This window comes from Glandiceps talaboti, chromosome 10 (assembly GCF_964340395.1).
Source record: "Glandiceps talaboti chromosome 10, keGlaTala1.1, whole genome shotgun sequence".
Lineage (NCBI taxonomy): Eukaryota > Metazoa > Hemichordata > Enteropneusta > Spengelidae > Glandiceps > Glandiceps talaboti.
The window spans coordinates 11,149,221-11,163,065 of record NC_135558.1 but is presented as its reverse complement, the minus strand read 5'-3'; the positions used below and the strand labels follow the sequence as shown (position 1 = coordinate 11,163,065).

The window sequence follows — 13,845 nt, the reverse complement described above, 5'->3', positions numbered from 1 at the left end:
AGTAAATTTTTATCACTTTGTTAGTCTAGTTCCTATACAGTATCGTTACGATTTATACCTTCACCACAGTTTTAGAAGTGTGAAAATGAAGTTCAGCAATCGCATTGACACCAGAGCCCCTCCCTCCCTAAACAAATGAAGTTCGCTTTAATATTGAGCTTGTGTGACATTGTGCAATTGTACCTTAGTCTGTATTTGATAGAATTGGGTTCTTTATGTATTCTGGTGAGGTATATCTGTCAACAATTGCAGCTACAGTATCCATCAAACAAAACTCACTTTTTTCACCTCCAGGTAGTATATCCTCCCTAGGGTATTTGCATAGTGGGTGGTTGTTAAGGAAATAACTATTCAGTATTACAAGAAGCTGATAAGGCTTTACAAGGAGGTTACCGGGGTAACCATAGATAATATGTGTTTTAGTTGTCAACTTCAGTGATGGTCGTAATACTTTCTTCATGTGCTTCTAATATATTGCAGCTTTTGGGTTTCACATTCATGGACATACATTGTACACACAAACAGACACACATTCACATATACACATACATGTACATGCATGTATATGGCAACCATCACATGTTCACACATAAATCATGTGTGCATGTGCAACCATGGTGCAACACATACACACTCATACATACTCAAGTATTATGGCAGTAATTTTTGGAAAGAAAAGTCAGTTTTCCTAAAGACGTGTCTTTTTTTAAGTTGGTCAGCTGTTGTGTATTAGTAGCTTTCATCTACATGTACATATGTATACATTAAGCTAGTCAAAACACTAGTAAGGCATACCCATGCACTTTTGTACTACTGTTTTATGTACTGTATATCTGATTACATTTATTTTGCCAAAAGTTATTCAGGGTCAACCTGTACTTTCGAGCCTTATAAAATTCACATTTTGAACATTATAGCAGAGAAATAGAATCAGCCTTTATTCTTAACATGATCGAATGTGACAATTCCAATATTGTACACTTTTAGCGTAGTCAACTCCTTTCAAATGAGACTGTTAACATTTCTGTCTAAATATTTGTGTCTGGCTTCAAGATTATATGGTAGTTTGTACTTGTATGTGTATCACTGCTTAAACTGTGCATGGTAATGGGTTGTAAGTAGGTAAAATCTAGTTCTTAGTTCCCCAGTAATTTTACCCGGGTTCTCAGATTAGCTGGTAGTCTGTATTTGTGTGTATCATTTTCTATATACTACTTGTAAGTAGGTAAAATCTAGTTCTTAGTTCCCCAGTCATTTTACCCAGGTTCTCAGATTAGCTGGTAGTCTGTATTTGTGTGTATCATTTTCTATAATACTACTTGTTGTAAAAGGTGGCAAGTAGGCAATATCTTGTTCTGAGTTCCCCCAGTCACTTTTAAGGTTCTCAGATTTGATAGTACTCGTAGTTCATACTTGTGTGTATCATTGCCTATACAGTGTTTGTAAAAGGTCACAAGCAGGTGAAATCTTGTTTTCAGTTCCTTAGTCACTTTGCCTTGGTTCCCAGATTTGGTAGTACCGATAGTTCGTATTTATCTGTACATGTATCACCACTCATACAGTGTTTGTGCAAGTTTGTAAACTGGTGAAATCTAGTTCTGAGTTCCCTAGTCAGTCGCTTTACCAAGGTTCCCAGACTAGACTTGATCGTACCTGTACATGTTGTTTGTATACACGTACCTGTCCCCATACAGTGTTTCACATGCAAGGATGCTAAGTATGTAACCATCATGATATCATGTTTAATGACATTCCGTCGTTGATTTTCATGTTATGACATCATTTGCAATCACAACTATTGGTTGAGAGCTTTTGTCATGACAAGATCTTACAGTCATCCCTTAATATAAAGCAGTATTTTGTGTAGTTTCATACACAATGGCATCATGTCTTGAAGTAGAAGGCTTAGTGACAAAATGCTGTACACTTGTCCTAGATGTGAATCACTTTCTAAATATAGACATCAGACGATTATTAGATAAGGAATGACATGCACAGCAATGAGGAGATTTATCTACAAGATTTAAAGAGAAACAGGAGGACAAACTTGTCAAGTGAAATATACAGTAGTCTACTGCCCTCTATCTGTCAGCTGAGTGGATGGATGGATGGTTAGATAGATAGTGCAAAGCCTGGTAATACAAATGATTTGTTCTTCAATTTGTTTCTAAGGCAACCAAGAACCTAACTACATCTAAGATTCTTACCACAGATACGATAAGTACTTGCATCAGCCCTACTATAATATTTAGTATACCATCATCCTTAAATATGGCATTAAAATCTGAGTAAACATAGCAACCAAATAACTTAGGAGTTTTGGATTTTATATATGTTCTTATCTTGTCATCAGTTCTATATCAGTAAAATGACATTATTTTACTTTCTTAGTGATGATTTATGGCCACAGATCAATTCAATCGTCAGTTAAGTGAAATCAAAGAATCAGTCCACCATCTTATCAACTGATTTATCTATTGAGGAGAGCCTTACATCACAAAGTGAAATCGTATATGTATGTACTCTTAGGGAATGAGTCAAACTTAAGGAATGTGAACTACCATAGATCTATTTTGAGGACAGTCACTTCTCAGTATTACGACAATACACAAATTATATAAATTTTTTCTAAAATTTTCAAAAAAATTGAACTTAAATGATTTACAAAATGTACTCTGTGTTCATAATGTCTCCAACTTCAATTTGTGTCCAAAATTAATAAGAAATTAGCCGAAAAAGTACACATATATTTTGATTTTCTGACCTACTGTATACATGTACTTTGTACGTTGTTTGCTCAAATGTGGTCATGTGACCATGTAAACAGTTGAGATATTGTTCCTAAATAGGGCTGGTTGTTATACTATGTGGGTATTATATTTACCACGTCACTTATTATCTAAAGAGAAATTTAAGACTGCTGTTTGATGAGTGGTTGGAAAGAATGAGTTTTCTTTGTGTATGGCATACAGTAAGACATTTGATCTCAAATACTAGTACTAGCTGAATAGGTGGGATCATCCGAAAAGTTAAGATGTCTGCAACTTAGACGTAACTTGACAGGTTTAACATTCAGACTAGCGAAGTGGTGTACAATAACTTGCCTGTCGGGAAAATAAAGTATGAAAAGAAATACTGTGTTGTGGACTAAGAGAACCTTCTCTTGTACATTTTGTATTTCCTGTATTGTACTTGTGTATAGCTATGCTATTGAGATCCGAAGTCCACAGGCTGAATTTTGTCGAGCGTAGTGGATTGTAATTTTGCTGTCAACAATAAACTACTGCATGCTCAAAACTCCCTTACAGCATTGTCGCAAACCACTGCCTCTTAAACCGTACCTTCAAAAATGTGCTGTATATATATATAGATTCATATTCATTGTTCATTAATATATTACGTATACTATGGATACTGCTCTCGTAGCTGTAAGATGCCAGAGTCTCGTTATTTCGCAGTGTTTGGGAAGAAATAACAGCCCTGGTTTGCGAGAATGACTTACAGTAGTATAGTTTGTGTTTTCTAAGCACATGTATGACTATGAGTACCCCAAACATAGATGTGAAAAATTGTGAAACTACATGTATGTTAACTTTGATTCCATGTACTGAACAGGATCTGGATATTGGAAACAGGTAGCACCCTCTGTGTTTCCTATTTTCCCACAATTTCACATGAAAAAGAGAACTTATGACAAATAAATGAAAATGTGGCAAAATTTGTTGTTTCTTATGTAATGATCCATAGTTTGTTTTTTGGGGATGATTTTAACAGTAGTGATAAAGAAGGCTTATAGTTATACTGTAATGTGTCATTTCTCAGTTGATGTAGTTTTAATTAAAGGATAACTCTGGATACTTTGGCAGATTTCTCCTAAAACTGCGGTACAGCAACACTACTAGTACTAAGAGGAAATTGACATCATTTCTGGTACATTGAACTATGATATTTGTTGAGAGAATTGGATTGTCATGAGCACTTTGGCAGATTCCGCCTATGTAAACACACAGATAATGGAAGGATAAATTTCAGATTTGATAGCTGTGTATCAGTTTGTACTACCATTACGTAGGATATAAAAATATGAGTTATGATCTATCACTGATGACATCCATCGTGCATATGGCTGACTGCATTAATGGAATATGATTAATGAGGTGTATTATGAAACATATTGTATATGACATTAACAGGGCTTTGAAATTAACTTCTATGCTTGGTTGTCAGTTGAGTGAACTGTTTCAGCTACAATTTTCCATCAGTTTGTAATAGTCTAGTAGTCTATCTGCTAATTTTGATCATTGCTACAGGAATATATATGTACAATGTAAGTTGTGCCAGTTCAGAGACTTAGCCAATGTGATTAAAATCTGATGTAGGAATATGGCTAGATTGATTTATATACAATGTACATGTACCTTTACATGCAAATGTATCTTGTTGTTTGTTTTCAATTTTGTTGTCTCATGAATGATCACCTCCTTCCCTGGAAGGTGCTCACTCCCACATCAGATCTGGATGGTCTCCTTCCCTGGAAGGTGCTCACTCCCACACCAGATCAGGATCACGTCTTTCCCCGGAAGGTGCTCACTCCCACATCAGATCTGGATTGCCTCCTTCCCTGGAAGGTGCTCACTCCCACACCAGATCAGGATCACGTCTTTCCCCGGAAGGTGCTCACTCCCACATCAGATCTGGATGGCCTCCTTCCCTGGAAGGTGCTCACTCCCACACCAGATCAGGATCACGTCTTTCCCCGGAAGGTGCTCACTCCCACGTCTGATCAGGATCACGTCTTTCCCCGGAAAGTGCTCACTCCCACGTCCGATCAGGATCGCCTCCTTCCCCGGAAAGTGCTCACTCCCACATCAGATCTGGATTGCCTCCTTCCCCGGAAGGTGCTCACTCCCACATCAGATCAGGGATCCCATATGAGGGAGTAAACTAGGGAAGGTGCTCACTCCCAGAACAACAAATTTGAAAACAAACAACAATATACATATATGAAGGAAATAGAGGTAAATAAAGAAATCTAGTAGTGTTCATACATCATATTTTAATCAAATTGAGACTTGGTTAACTCATCTCCCCTCCACTGTCTATGGTTAACTGGCTTGATCTGTAGAGGCAGTATGTTGAACCAGATAGTCAAGGTTATCTCTGGACTCACTTTGTGCCTTAGGCCATTGATACAAAAAATGGTGAGGCTTTGATTACATTGTACCTAGCTCTAAGTACAAAAAGTAGTTTTTACCTGGAGACATTAAACTTTTTAAAAATATGTTGTGAAGAAACCGAAGCAGAAAAAACAGACACAAAAGTACAGATGCCATGATCTCCATCCAGTGATTTTGCTAAATTGTGGAAGTTAACAAGCTTCGAAGGGGAAAGGCGTTAAAGTGAGAGTTTCCCCATAGAATCTTCCATGATTTTGCATGAGAAGCCAGTTGAAATGACACACACACACACACACACACACACACACACACACACACACACACACACACACACACACACACACACACACACACACACACACACACACACACACACACACACACACATCCTTCATCGAATCGTTCAGATCTCGCTTTCGTGGTTAGAGACCATGATGGCATCTAGCTAGATTTAACCTACTTTAAATACATGTACTGCCCTAGGCAAAACAATTCCAGAAGACAAACTGGAAATATTATCTCTACCAACTGTACATCATCTGACGAGGTACAATGTATCTATTTTATTCTCGCAATTAATCTAGCAATTAATTCTTAAGTACACTACTGACCAACACAATTATTGAATCATTTTGATTCACTCTCTTCTCACGCTGATAAAAGTAATAGAAATCTCGCACTCATTAAAAATGACATTTGGAATTTAAGTGTCTAATTTAAATCACGTGGTGAGAAATTGATTGTTTTGTCTTCCAATATAATTGAAATGAACCGTGGTAAATTAAGTAACCCTTCTCTTTTATCGATTTTGTCTGTATAGAAGATTGTATTCGTCCAACGAATAATTACCATAAAACTGTCTCAACTTGCAATTTCGATATTTTGTGATGTGTACTTGCCCTGGGTGGTGTCAATGAAAACTGGGTCATGGAAAGCTTTGGTGGTCTGGTTAATGTTGATTTTTAGATCATCAATATCACCGACTATCTTGAAGTTTTGTCAGTTTTCAGATTTGCTTATCACAGATGTACTACTTTCGTCAGAGCAAATAAACCATGAATTCCTGTCCTGGGTGGTACACTATTCTCATCAGTATCCTCATATGTTGAAGTATTTCATTTCGGTACTATGGTAGGGTGGTGTCCATTTTGCTTGGTAGACTTTTGTCTAAAATGACCAACCAGCTAAGTTATCTGTTGTTTAAAAAATGAAGTGTCAGTGTTTTGCTTGTTTCTGTCTGATGGAGAAGAAGTGAAAGCTATTTCATTAACTTTTTTTAGTCTCTTAAATGTGAGTCCTCAAAGGGGGACTAACTACATTAAGGTCTGTCTGTCTGTCTGTCTGTCTGTCTGTCTGTCTGTCTGTCTGTCTGTCTGTCTGTCTGTCTGTCTGTCCTCACCATATCTCTGATGTGCACAAAACAAATTGAACCAAACGTGGTCAGATATAATCAGAATAAATGCATCACTTTGTTTTGTAACCTCATAAAATATGAGTAAATGGCATCCATATTTTAATTTATCTTACACATTTGTATTTATCATTTTTTCTGCATACATGTGTGTACAAAATTCTGCTAGAATATTTCCCTTTTTTATAGAAGACAAAATGCTCTTTCTGTCAAAATGTATCAATGCACATGATTTACTTTTGTAAAATGGTAAACCCTAGCTTAGTGATACCATGTGTATGCTATGATCCATGGATATACCGTGATCTACATATGGACATTGTATTGACAGTTGTGACTTGACAAAATGAGTATTCCAATAACTTATTCTACCTTTCTGTGACAGAAATGACTCACCATTTTTAGATCAATGTGTACATAAACATAATTTCTTTGACTTCAATAAAAAATAAAGTTGAAATTTGACAAAAAGTTACATAAAATCAAGAATTTTTTGTTCAAGCAACTGTGACAGTGTTTATTGTGTGATTTACTTACAGGAAGTGAAAGGTGGCAAGAGTTATGTCAAACTTGGATATGTTGATGTGAACCTAGCAGAGTATGCGGGTGCAACTAATAAATCTAGACGATATTTATTGGAAGGTTATGATTCCAAACATCGACAAGATAACAGTATTCTTAAGGTAGGGTTGTGATCTCTTTCTCATTACAGTGACTTCCTGTCATTTTTTCTACCATTTTGAGGATGTTAGCGCCCTCACTTCGGCAAACACCCAGTGCTTTTGTTTAATAAGATTTATTTTTTTTATATTAAGTTTCAAACTTGTTAAACTCCAACTATTCACATGATATCCAACACATGTAGGTTGAATACACTCAAAGTGACTGTTTGTGACCTTTCAACAACTTTTAGTAAAATTTAATATACTCTGCTTTATACAGTCATGGGAGCCAACACAAAATAACTCCAGGAGTTTCACTTTACAGGTTACCATAGGAATGGCCCTTGCCTGTGGAGATCCATGTTTTAAAGCGTAAGTACGAAAAAGCTATAAATCCATTTCTAGTATATTCAAGAACCATGCACTGTATACCTGAAAATGTACACTTCTTTTGGAGAAGAAACACAACAAGATGTAGATGTAGTTGTTAAAGTGACACAGGCTGAGTTTGTAAGCATATTATTCTCGTGAAAATACTTTAACAAAAACTACATTCCAATATAATGTTAATGTTGATGCATGTTGTTTATAACATTACAATTGTCTTCTGGCATTGTTAGAACAGTTGATTGCATAGTACGGATTTCCTAAATATTTTTTGATATGTATCATAAATTATGTCATTGGATCATTTGTGAGTTATATGTTAATACAAAGTTTGAGTTCAGTCAATTGTAAGTGGTGGTTAGGTGTGCTTCAGTAAGTACAATATTGTGAGTACCTTTTAAAAACTTAGCCCAAATTTGTATAAACTCAGCTTGTACCCCTTTAACGTGTCTTTCGTAACCACTCAGTACATTATTGAAGAACATGAGACGCCATAATCTACAAAGATTCTAGATTCTAGATACCAGTGGCAGACTTGAAAATTTCCGAAATAAGTAGAAGGGTAAATGTCAAGGTTTGTAGTATCCTATCTACATGTAATCAGCATGAACTGTTGGTAGACATTTAGTGTTTTCTCAATGCTATAAAGATAAAAAACTTATCAAATGTTTTCATTTGATATATTGTAACGCTGCACTGTTGGCAAAAATTTAGTGTGCAGGTCATACACCGCCCTCTATACTAAAACATGAGAGATGATATGAATACAAGGTCGTGACCCAATTTTAGATTTGTTATCATTGAATACTGTTTTACTCTATATCTGTTACCAATACTGACTGATAGCAGTCTCTATCATAGTTTATTTTGGCAGAATTGAGAAAAAGAAACTAACAGATATTTCAAGCTCACTGTTGAAATATTAATTGTTAAAATATTGAATAAGTCAAAACGTTGTGGGAGAGTATTTTTAATGAAGGTATTTTGTGTTTACCTTTTGTAAGGTTGACATAGATGTGACTCCTAACACAGTTAGTTAGGATGTTGAAATTAGTAAGAATTAGTGACCTGGCCATGAAAATCAGTTCACATGATAAGCAATGTTGTGGCATTTCACCCACTGAGACAGGATATAGTGTCACAAAAATTGTGATGTGATGGTTAAGAGTTATTTTTGGATGAAAACAGACATTCACATTTTAATTGTATGAATTTTTTTGGCCACTTCAATATCAAGTTATCTGAAAGATGAAAGGTTGTGTAGTTTGGCCACTAGGGGGCGCTATTTAGAATAGATCCAGTAGTGTGGGCTTGAATCATCCAGTTGAGTTTGTGTACACACATGTTTTAGACTTTTTCTTGTCCAGGCATCTGCAGCAAATAACTATAACCAGCATTTTCAGTAAATGATAATGCCCATTCGTGATGTTTGCTTCATAAATGGTTGCAAAGAAGATAAAAGGAATATATCGATTATTTTATTGAAATCATCAAACTTTACACAGCAACATTTCTCTCTCAATTGCAGTCCAGATGTCAAAGAGCTAGTGTTACCAGGTGAAGTAACTCATGCAGGAGGAAGTCGGTTTTATCTCGGTTCATACACAAAGTCTGCAGATGAACTTATCAAGGGTGGAAGCATAGCATCACATGGTAGTACCATCAGTAAATCTAAAGCCAGACCAAGTGTTCTTTCTTCAGGTAATGTCAGTCATAATATTACCCTGGTAGTTGAGCCTGTGGTTTTCTAAGACAGACACAAACTAAAACTATTGTCATAACATGTTGATACAACAGTGATAAGCTATTGAATGGACATTGGTTTAATTATAGTCTCAGTAGGGAGGCGTCCCTGAAAACTAGTTTATTTAGAGTTCCATAAATTTGCAGTTTACTGTTTTGGGACTTCCAATGTTTACACTATCTTGATCACAGGGTGATTAGATTCACACAACAGAGGCACCGCTATCACCCACTTGTGTAATCTACCACATTGAAGAACAATATATTTAGTTTGCATCTATCTTAGTGAACCAAAGGCTGGATTACCGGTGTCGTATTTAGTGTAGAACTTTGATACGTCAAAATAAGTGACAGTTTAATAGTTTATTAATAAAGTTTTACACCTCCAGCTCAAATATCAGTTTCATAAATATGAAAAGGAACAAATTGTAATTTTCATTTTCAGTGGAGTAAAGCACATTACTTTGAATAGTTGGTGATGCTACTCAACAGTGTGACCTCTGACCCCATTTGAATTGCCGTCTTTCATTGGAGGAAACACACCCAGTCTTCATCCATTTCAATGCATATTCATGAGTTCCTAAACTATAATCTGTCTGTTCTATGTCTGTGATAGGTTTAGTAAGTCCTGACCAAGAGGGCGCTGCAGGAACTGATGATGTCACTAAAGGACACTCCAGAAGCTCCAGCTACAACAGTCAACATTCCAGGACTGGCAGCACTCATTCCAGATCTTCCAGTAATTACACAGAACCTTCTTCCAGTGGAAACAGTGTCAATGAAACCACGGAGTCAGGCAGGAATTCATGGACTAACTCAGTGGAAAGGAGAAGGGTGAGAATATTTAATATGAGCATTAATTTGGAACACAGAGAAAATTATAGGTAGTGATAGATAATAAAAGTTAAACAGGTTGACAGACATCTAAAAGAATTTTAGTCAGTTGTCACTGTTTGTCTTCTGTCCACATTTTTCTCTCTGTTGGCTGGTGTATCATTATCATTGTCTCCTCCGTTCTCTTACTTTCCATCACATCTTTATGATAAAATCTGTATATTTAATTTGTCTGTCTGTCTGTCTGTCTGTCTGTCTGTCTGTCTGTCTGTCTGTCTGTCTGTCTGTCTGTCTGTCTGTCTGTCTGTGTGTCTGTGTCTGTCTGTCTCTGTCTCTGGCTGGCTGGTTGGCTGGCTGGCTGGCTGTCTGTCTCTTGTCTGTCTGTCTGTCTGTCTGTCTGTCTGTCTGTCTGTCTGTCTGTCTGTCTGTCTGTCTGTCTCAGTCTACAGAACAAGCAAGGGATGGAGATATTTGGAACAAATGTATGTGACTGTATGTACATAAATTATTTTAAGGTGGGAGAACACAGTATGTGTTGTAACTGCATACATTATACATTTATGTGGTAGTATTTCAAGAAGTTAAATTAATGTTCTTTTATTTTTGCTCTCTAACAGAAAGAAGAAGGTCAGAGAAGAGTAGATGATACAAGGATTGATGCTGATGAAGTGATTCAGTCTTTAATACAACAGCAAGATTTTACTGCAGATAGTAAATCTGGAGGTATGGCACTTTGTAATCTTACAAATAAACCACAGTAAACAAAGCCAAAGAAATTGATGATTTTCACTTCTTGCAGTATAGACGATAAGACCTGAATAGGGAACTTGCAAACCCGCCATGTTGAATGTTGCATCATGGGAAATATGGTAATAAATACTTATCAATTTGTATTGTAAATAATGTTGATACATTGTTTGTAACCACAAATAATCAACCAGTGTGGGAGGTTTATTTCATCGGTAGCTCCATATAAGTTATTACGATAACCACAGATAATCCCATAGTCCTTTGCATCTGAGCATGCTCAGTCTGGATTGCAAGTTCCCTATTGTAAGATATCAAATGTAGTAATCAATTGTGCTTTCTTTTGTTTACTAGATGAAGGAGATCAAGGTTTACAGCTGTTCATTGCCAAGGATGGTTCCACAGCACTTGGTAGCCAACAAATCAAAAATAGGTGGGTGAAAACTGTATAGCGCCCTCTAGCAGATGTAGTGCTCAGTAGGTATTGAATGCGGAAGAGGTTATGCATTGATTATGAGTGTTAGGTTTGGTTTAAGTAGGGAGGTGAAATCAACTGACAAAATTGAGATGACAGATAATATCTACACTTTATGCCATCTGTCCTGAAAACTTTCAAATTAGTATACGAGATATTTATTTCTCATTAGGCATTAGAAAATAATTGTTTTGTTCCGGTAACTCCACCCAACTTAGTTTTTCACTGCTGACTCTAAACTTTTTTTTTTATGTTATTCAATTTGAAAAGTTGAAAATGTTTGCAAATTCATGAGAGAAATAGTGAGATTTGATGACATTGTCGCCTTGTGATCAAAACATCATGGCTGAATACAGTGTAGCACACAGTGTCATCTGCATATCATATGGAAAATGTGAACTCATTAATTATCTCTGTTGACCTCTGCTAGATACATTGTAATAACTTGTACCAGACCGAAAAAAATACAAAATAAGATAAAATAAAAAATAAAAGATTCCCTACCTACTCACCCTGTTTTGAAATTGGGTGTTATTGGAACCACACAGTTTCTTTTCTTTTGCCTTTATAGTGAGCTAGTTTTGGCAAAAAACTGACAAGTTTCTTGTAAGTGAAAAACAAAAGTACACTTTATGCATTGTAAGTGACTGTATGCAGTCGATTTTGAAAATTGAATATTACAGAAATAGTTTTGTTTCAAATATATCTGAGTTACAAACATTTTTATTTTCTCTTCTTTCAGAATGACTGCCGGAGTTTTTGAAAAAGTTGTCATTGACAAAAGGTAGTGCAACATTTACAGACACAGGATTCGTCCATCAGCAGTTAGTTCATCCAAGTATTCACAGACCATCATTCCACTGAGAACTCAACCAATCAGAGAAGATGGAACAGCTCATTAGCATACGGTCATCCTCCAACCATTGCATATATTGAACAAATGATATTTCATACACACATTCTTCCGTCGATATATTTGTAGACACTTTTGAAATTTTGAAGTACATGTAAATATTCTTGCTAAGTCTTCATTTTTTTAAGGTGTAAGTTTTTTCCTGTAATAACATCAAGGACTTTTTATGTGATCATGTCATGGTCAAATTATTGTGGTGATAGAAAGAGTGGCCTTTATATGGTCGGTCAATAGAGAAGAAATTAGTTTATGTACATGTCTTTAGGGTCAGATTTTAAAATTGGAAAACCATGTAAATGATCAGTTTCCTGATAAAAATTTGTTGGGAATTCCTACATATTTTTACCAGGTGAGGAGGGAAGGGGTGGGATAGTTTACAACATTATACACATAATTCTCTTTTTATCCAATTACAATTATGAAAAGCTCAATTCTTCCTATCCAATGAGAACCAGGTTTACAATTATGGAAATCCTAATTCTTTCTATCCAGTGAGAATTAGAGTTACAATTATAAAAAGCTCAATTCTTTCCTTCCAATGAGAATTGGGTTTACAATTGTGAAGAGCTCATTTCTTGCTATCCAATGAGAACCAGGTTTACAATCATGAAAAGCTCAATTCTTTCTCTTCAGTGAGAATTGGGTTTACAATTGTGAGGAGCTCATTTCTTTCTAGCCAATGAGAACCAAGTTTACAATTATGAAAATCGCAATTCTTTCTATCCAATGAGCATTGCGTTTACAATTATGAAAATTGCTGTTCTTTCTAGATCCAATAAGCATTGAGTTTACAATTCTGAAAACTTCAATTCTTTAAAGCCAATGAGAATTGGGATACAATTATGAAAAACTTCAATGTGTCAGTTTTAAAAAAAGCCTGCTCCTTACTGCTTTGTGAGTCACAAGTGAACACTTATGTTCCTGAAAATGTCAAAATGAGAAGAGAAATCTGAAATTGCCATTCTATCAAATAATTTTGGATTCAGATCAAAAGTACAATGGAAAAAGTCTAAGAATAGGTTTTTGTTTGTTTGTTTGTTTGTTTGTTTGTTATGTCTTTCAGACAGGATTAGGCTCTGAGAAATTTTAGTTAAACCTTATTTTTGGCAAGAGACTATTTTGTTGCATACGTTTAAAATTGTTTGATTTAATTTGAGTGATTTTTAATTGTTTGGCAGTCATTTTGATTTAGTTCTGATTTTATTTGTCAAGGTGCTTATTTTTAAGAGGGACAGTGTAATGTTATCTGCCATGATGAAGTTTATGTCTAAATTTATCATGAATTTTAGTCTCGTTTTGTTTCTTTTTGATTTACACTTTGTGTTTTTTTAGTTGAGTGTGTCGAAATCTAACAAAATCACTGATGACACCGCTCTGATTATCCTTTGATGGTTATGAAGGCCTTTGTCATTATGAGTCTAGCGACTTGTAGTGACAACCCTTTGGTCACAAGTATTTTCTGGAAAATATTGGAGAATGACATAATAATACCAGCA

General features: G+C 35.7%; 1 protein-coding gene across 1 annotated transcript in view; it reads left to right on the top strand.

Moving 5' to 3' along the window:
• LOC144440858 (early estrogen-induced gene 1 protein-like) overlaps positions 1-12,753 on the top strand; it is a 63,229-nt gene extending 50,476 nt beyond the window's left edge. Inside the window, exons 3-9 of the mRNA XM_078130288.1 lie at positions 7,128-7,271; positions 7,576-7,622; positions 9,166-9,338; positions 9,997-10,214; positions 10,832-10,937; positions 11,316-11,394; positions 12,179-12,753. Coding sequence (XP_077986414.1) covers positions 7,128-7,271; positions 7,576-7,622; positions 9,166-9,338; positions 9,997-10,214; positions 10,832-10,937; positions 11,316-11,394; positions 12,179-12,224 — 813 coding nt within the window. The 3' untranslated portion in view covers positions 12,225-12,753. The remainder of the gene's footprint in view (positions 1-7,127; positions 7,272-7,575; positions 7,623-9,165; positions 9,339-9,996; positions 10,215-10,831; positions 10,938-11,315; positions 11,395-12,178) is intronic.
• The last annotated feature ends 1,092 nt before the right edge of the window (positions 12,754-13,845 follow it).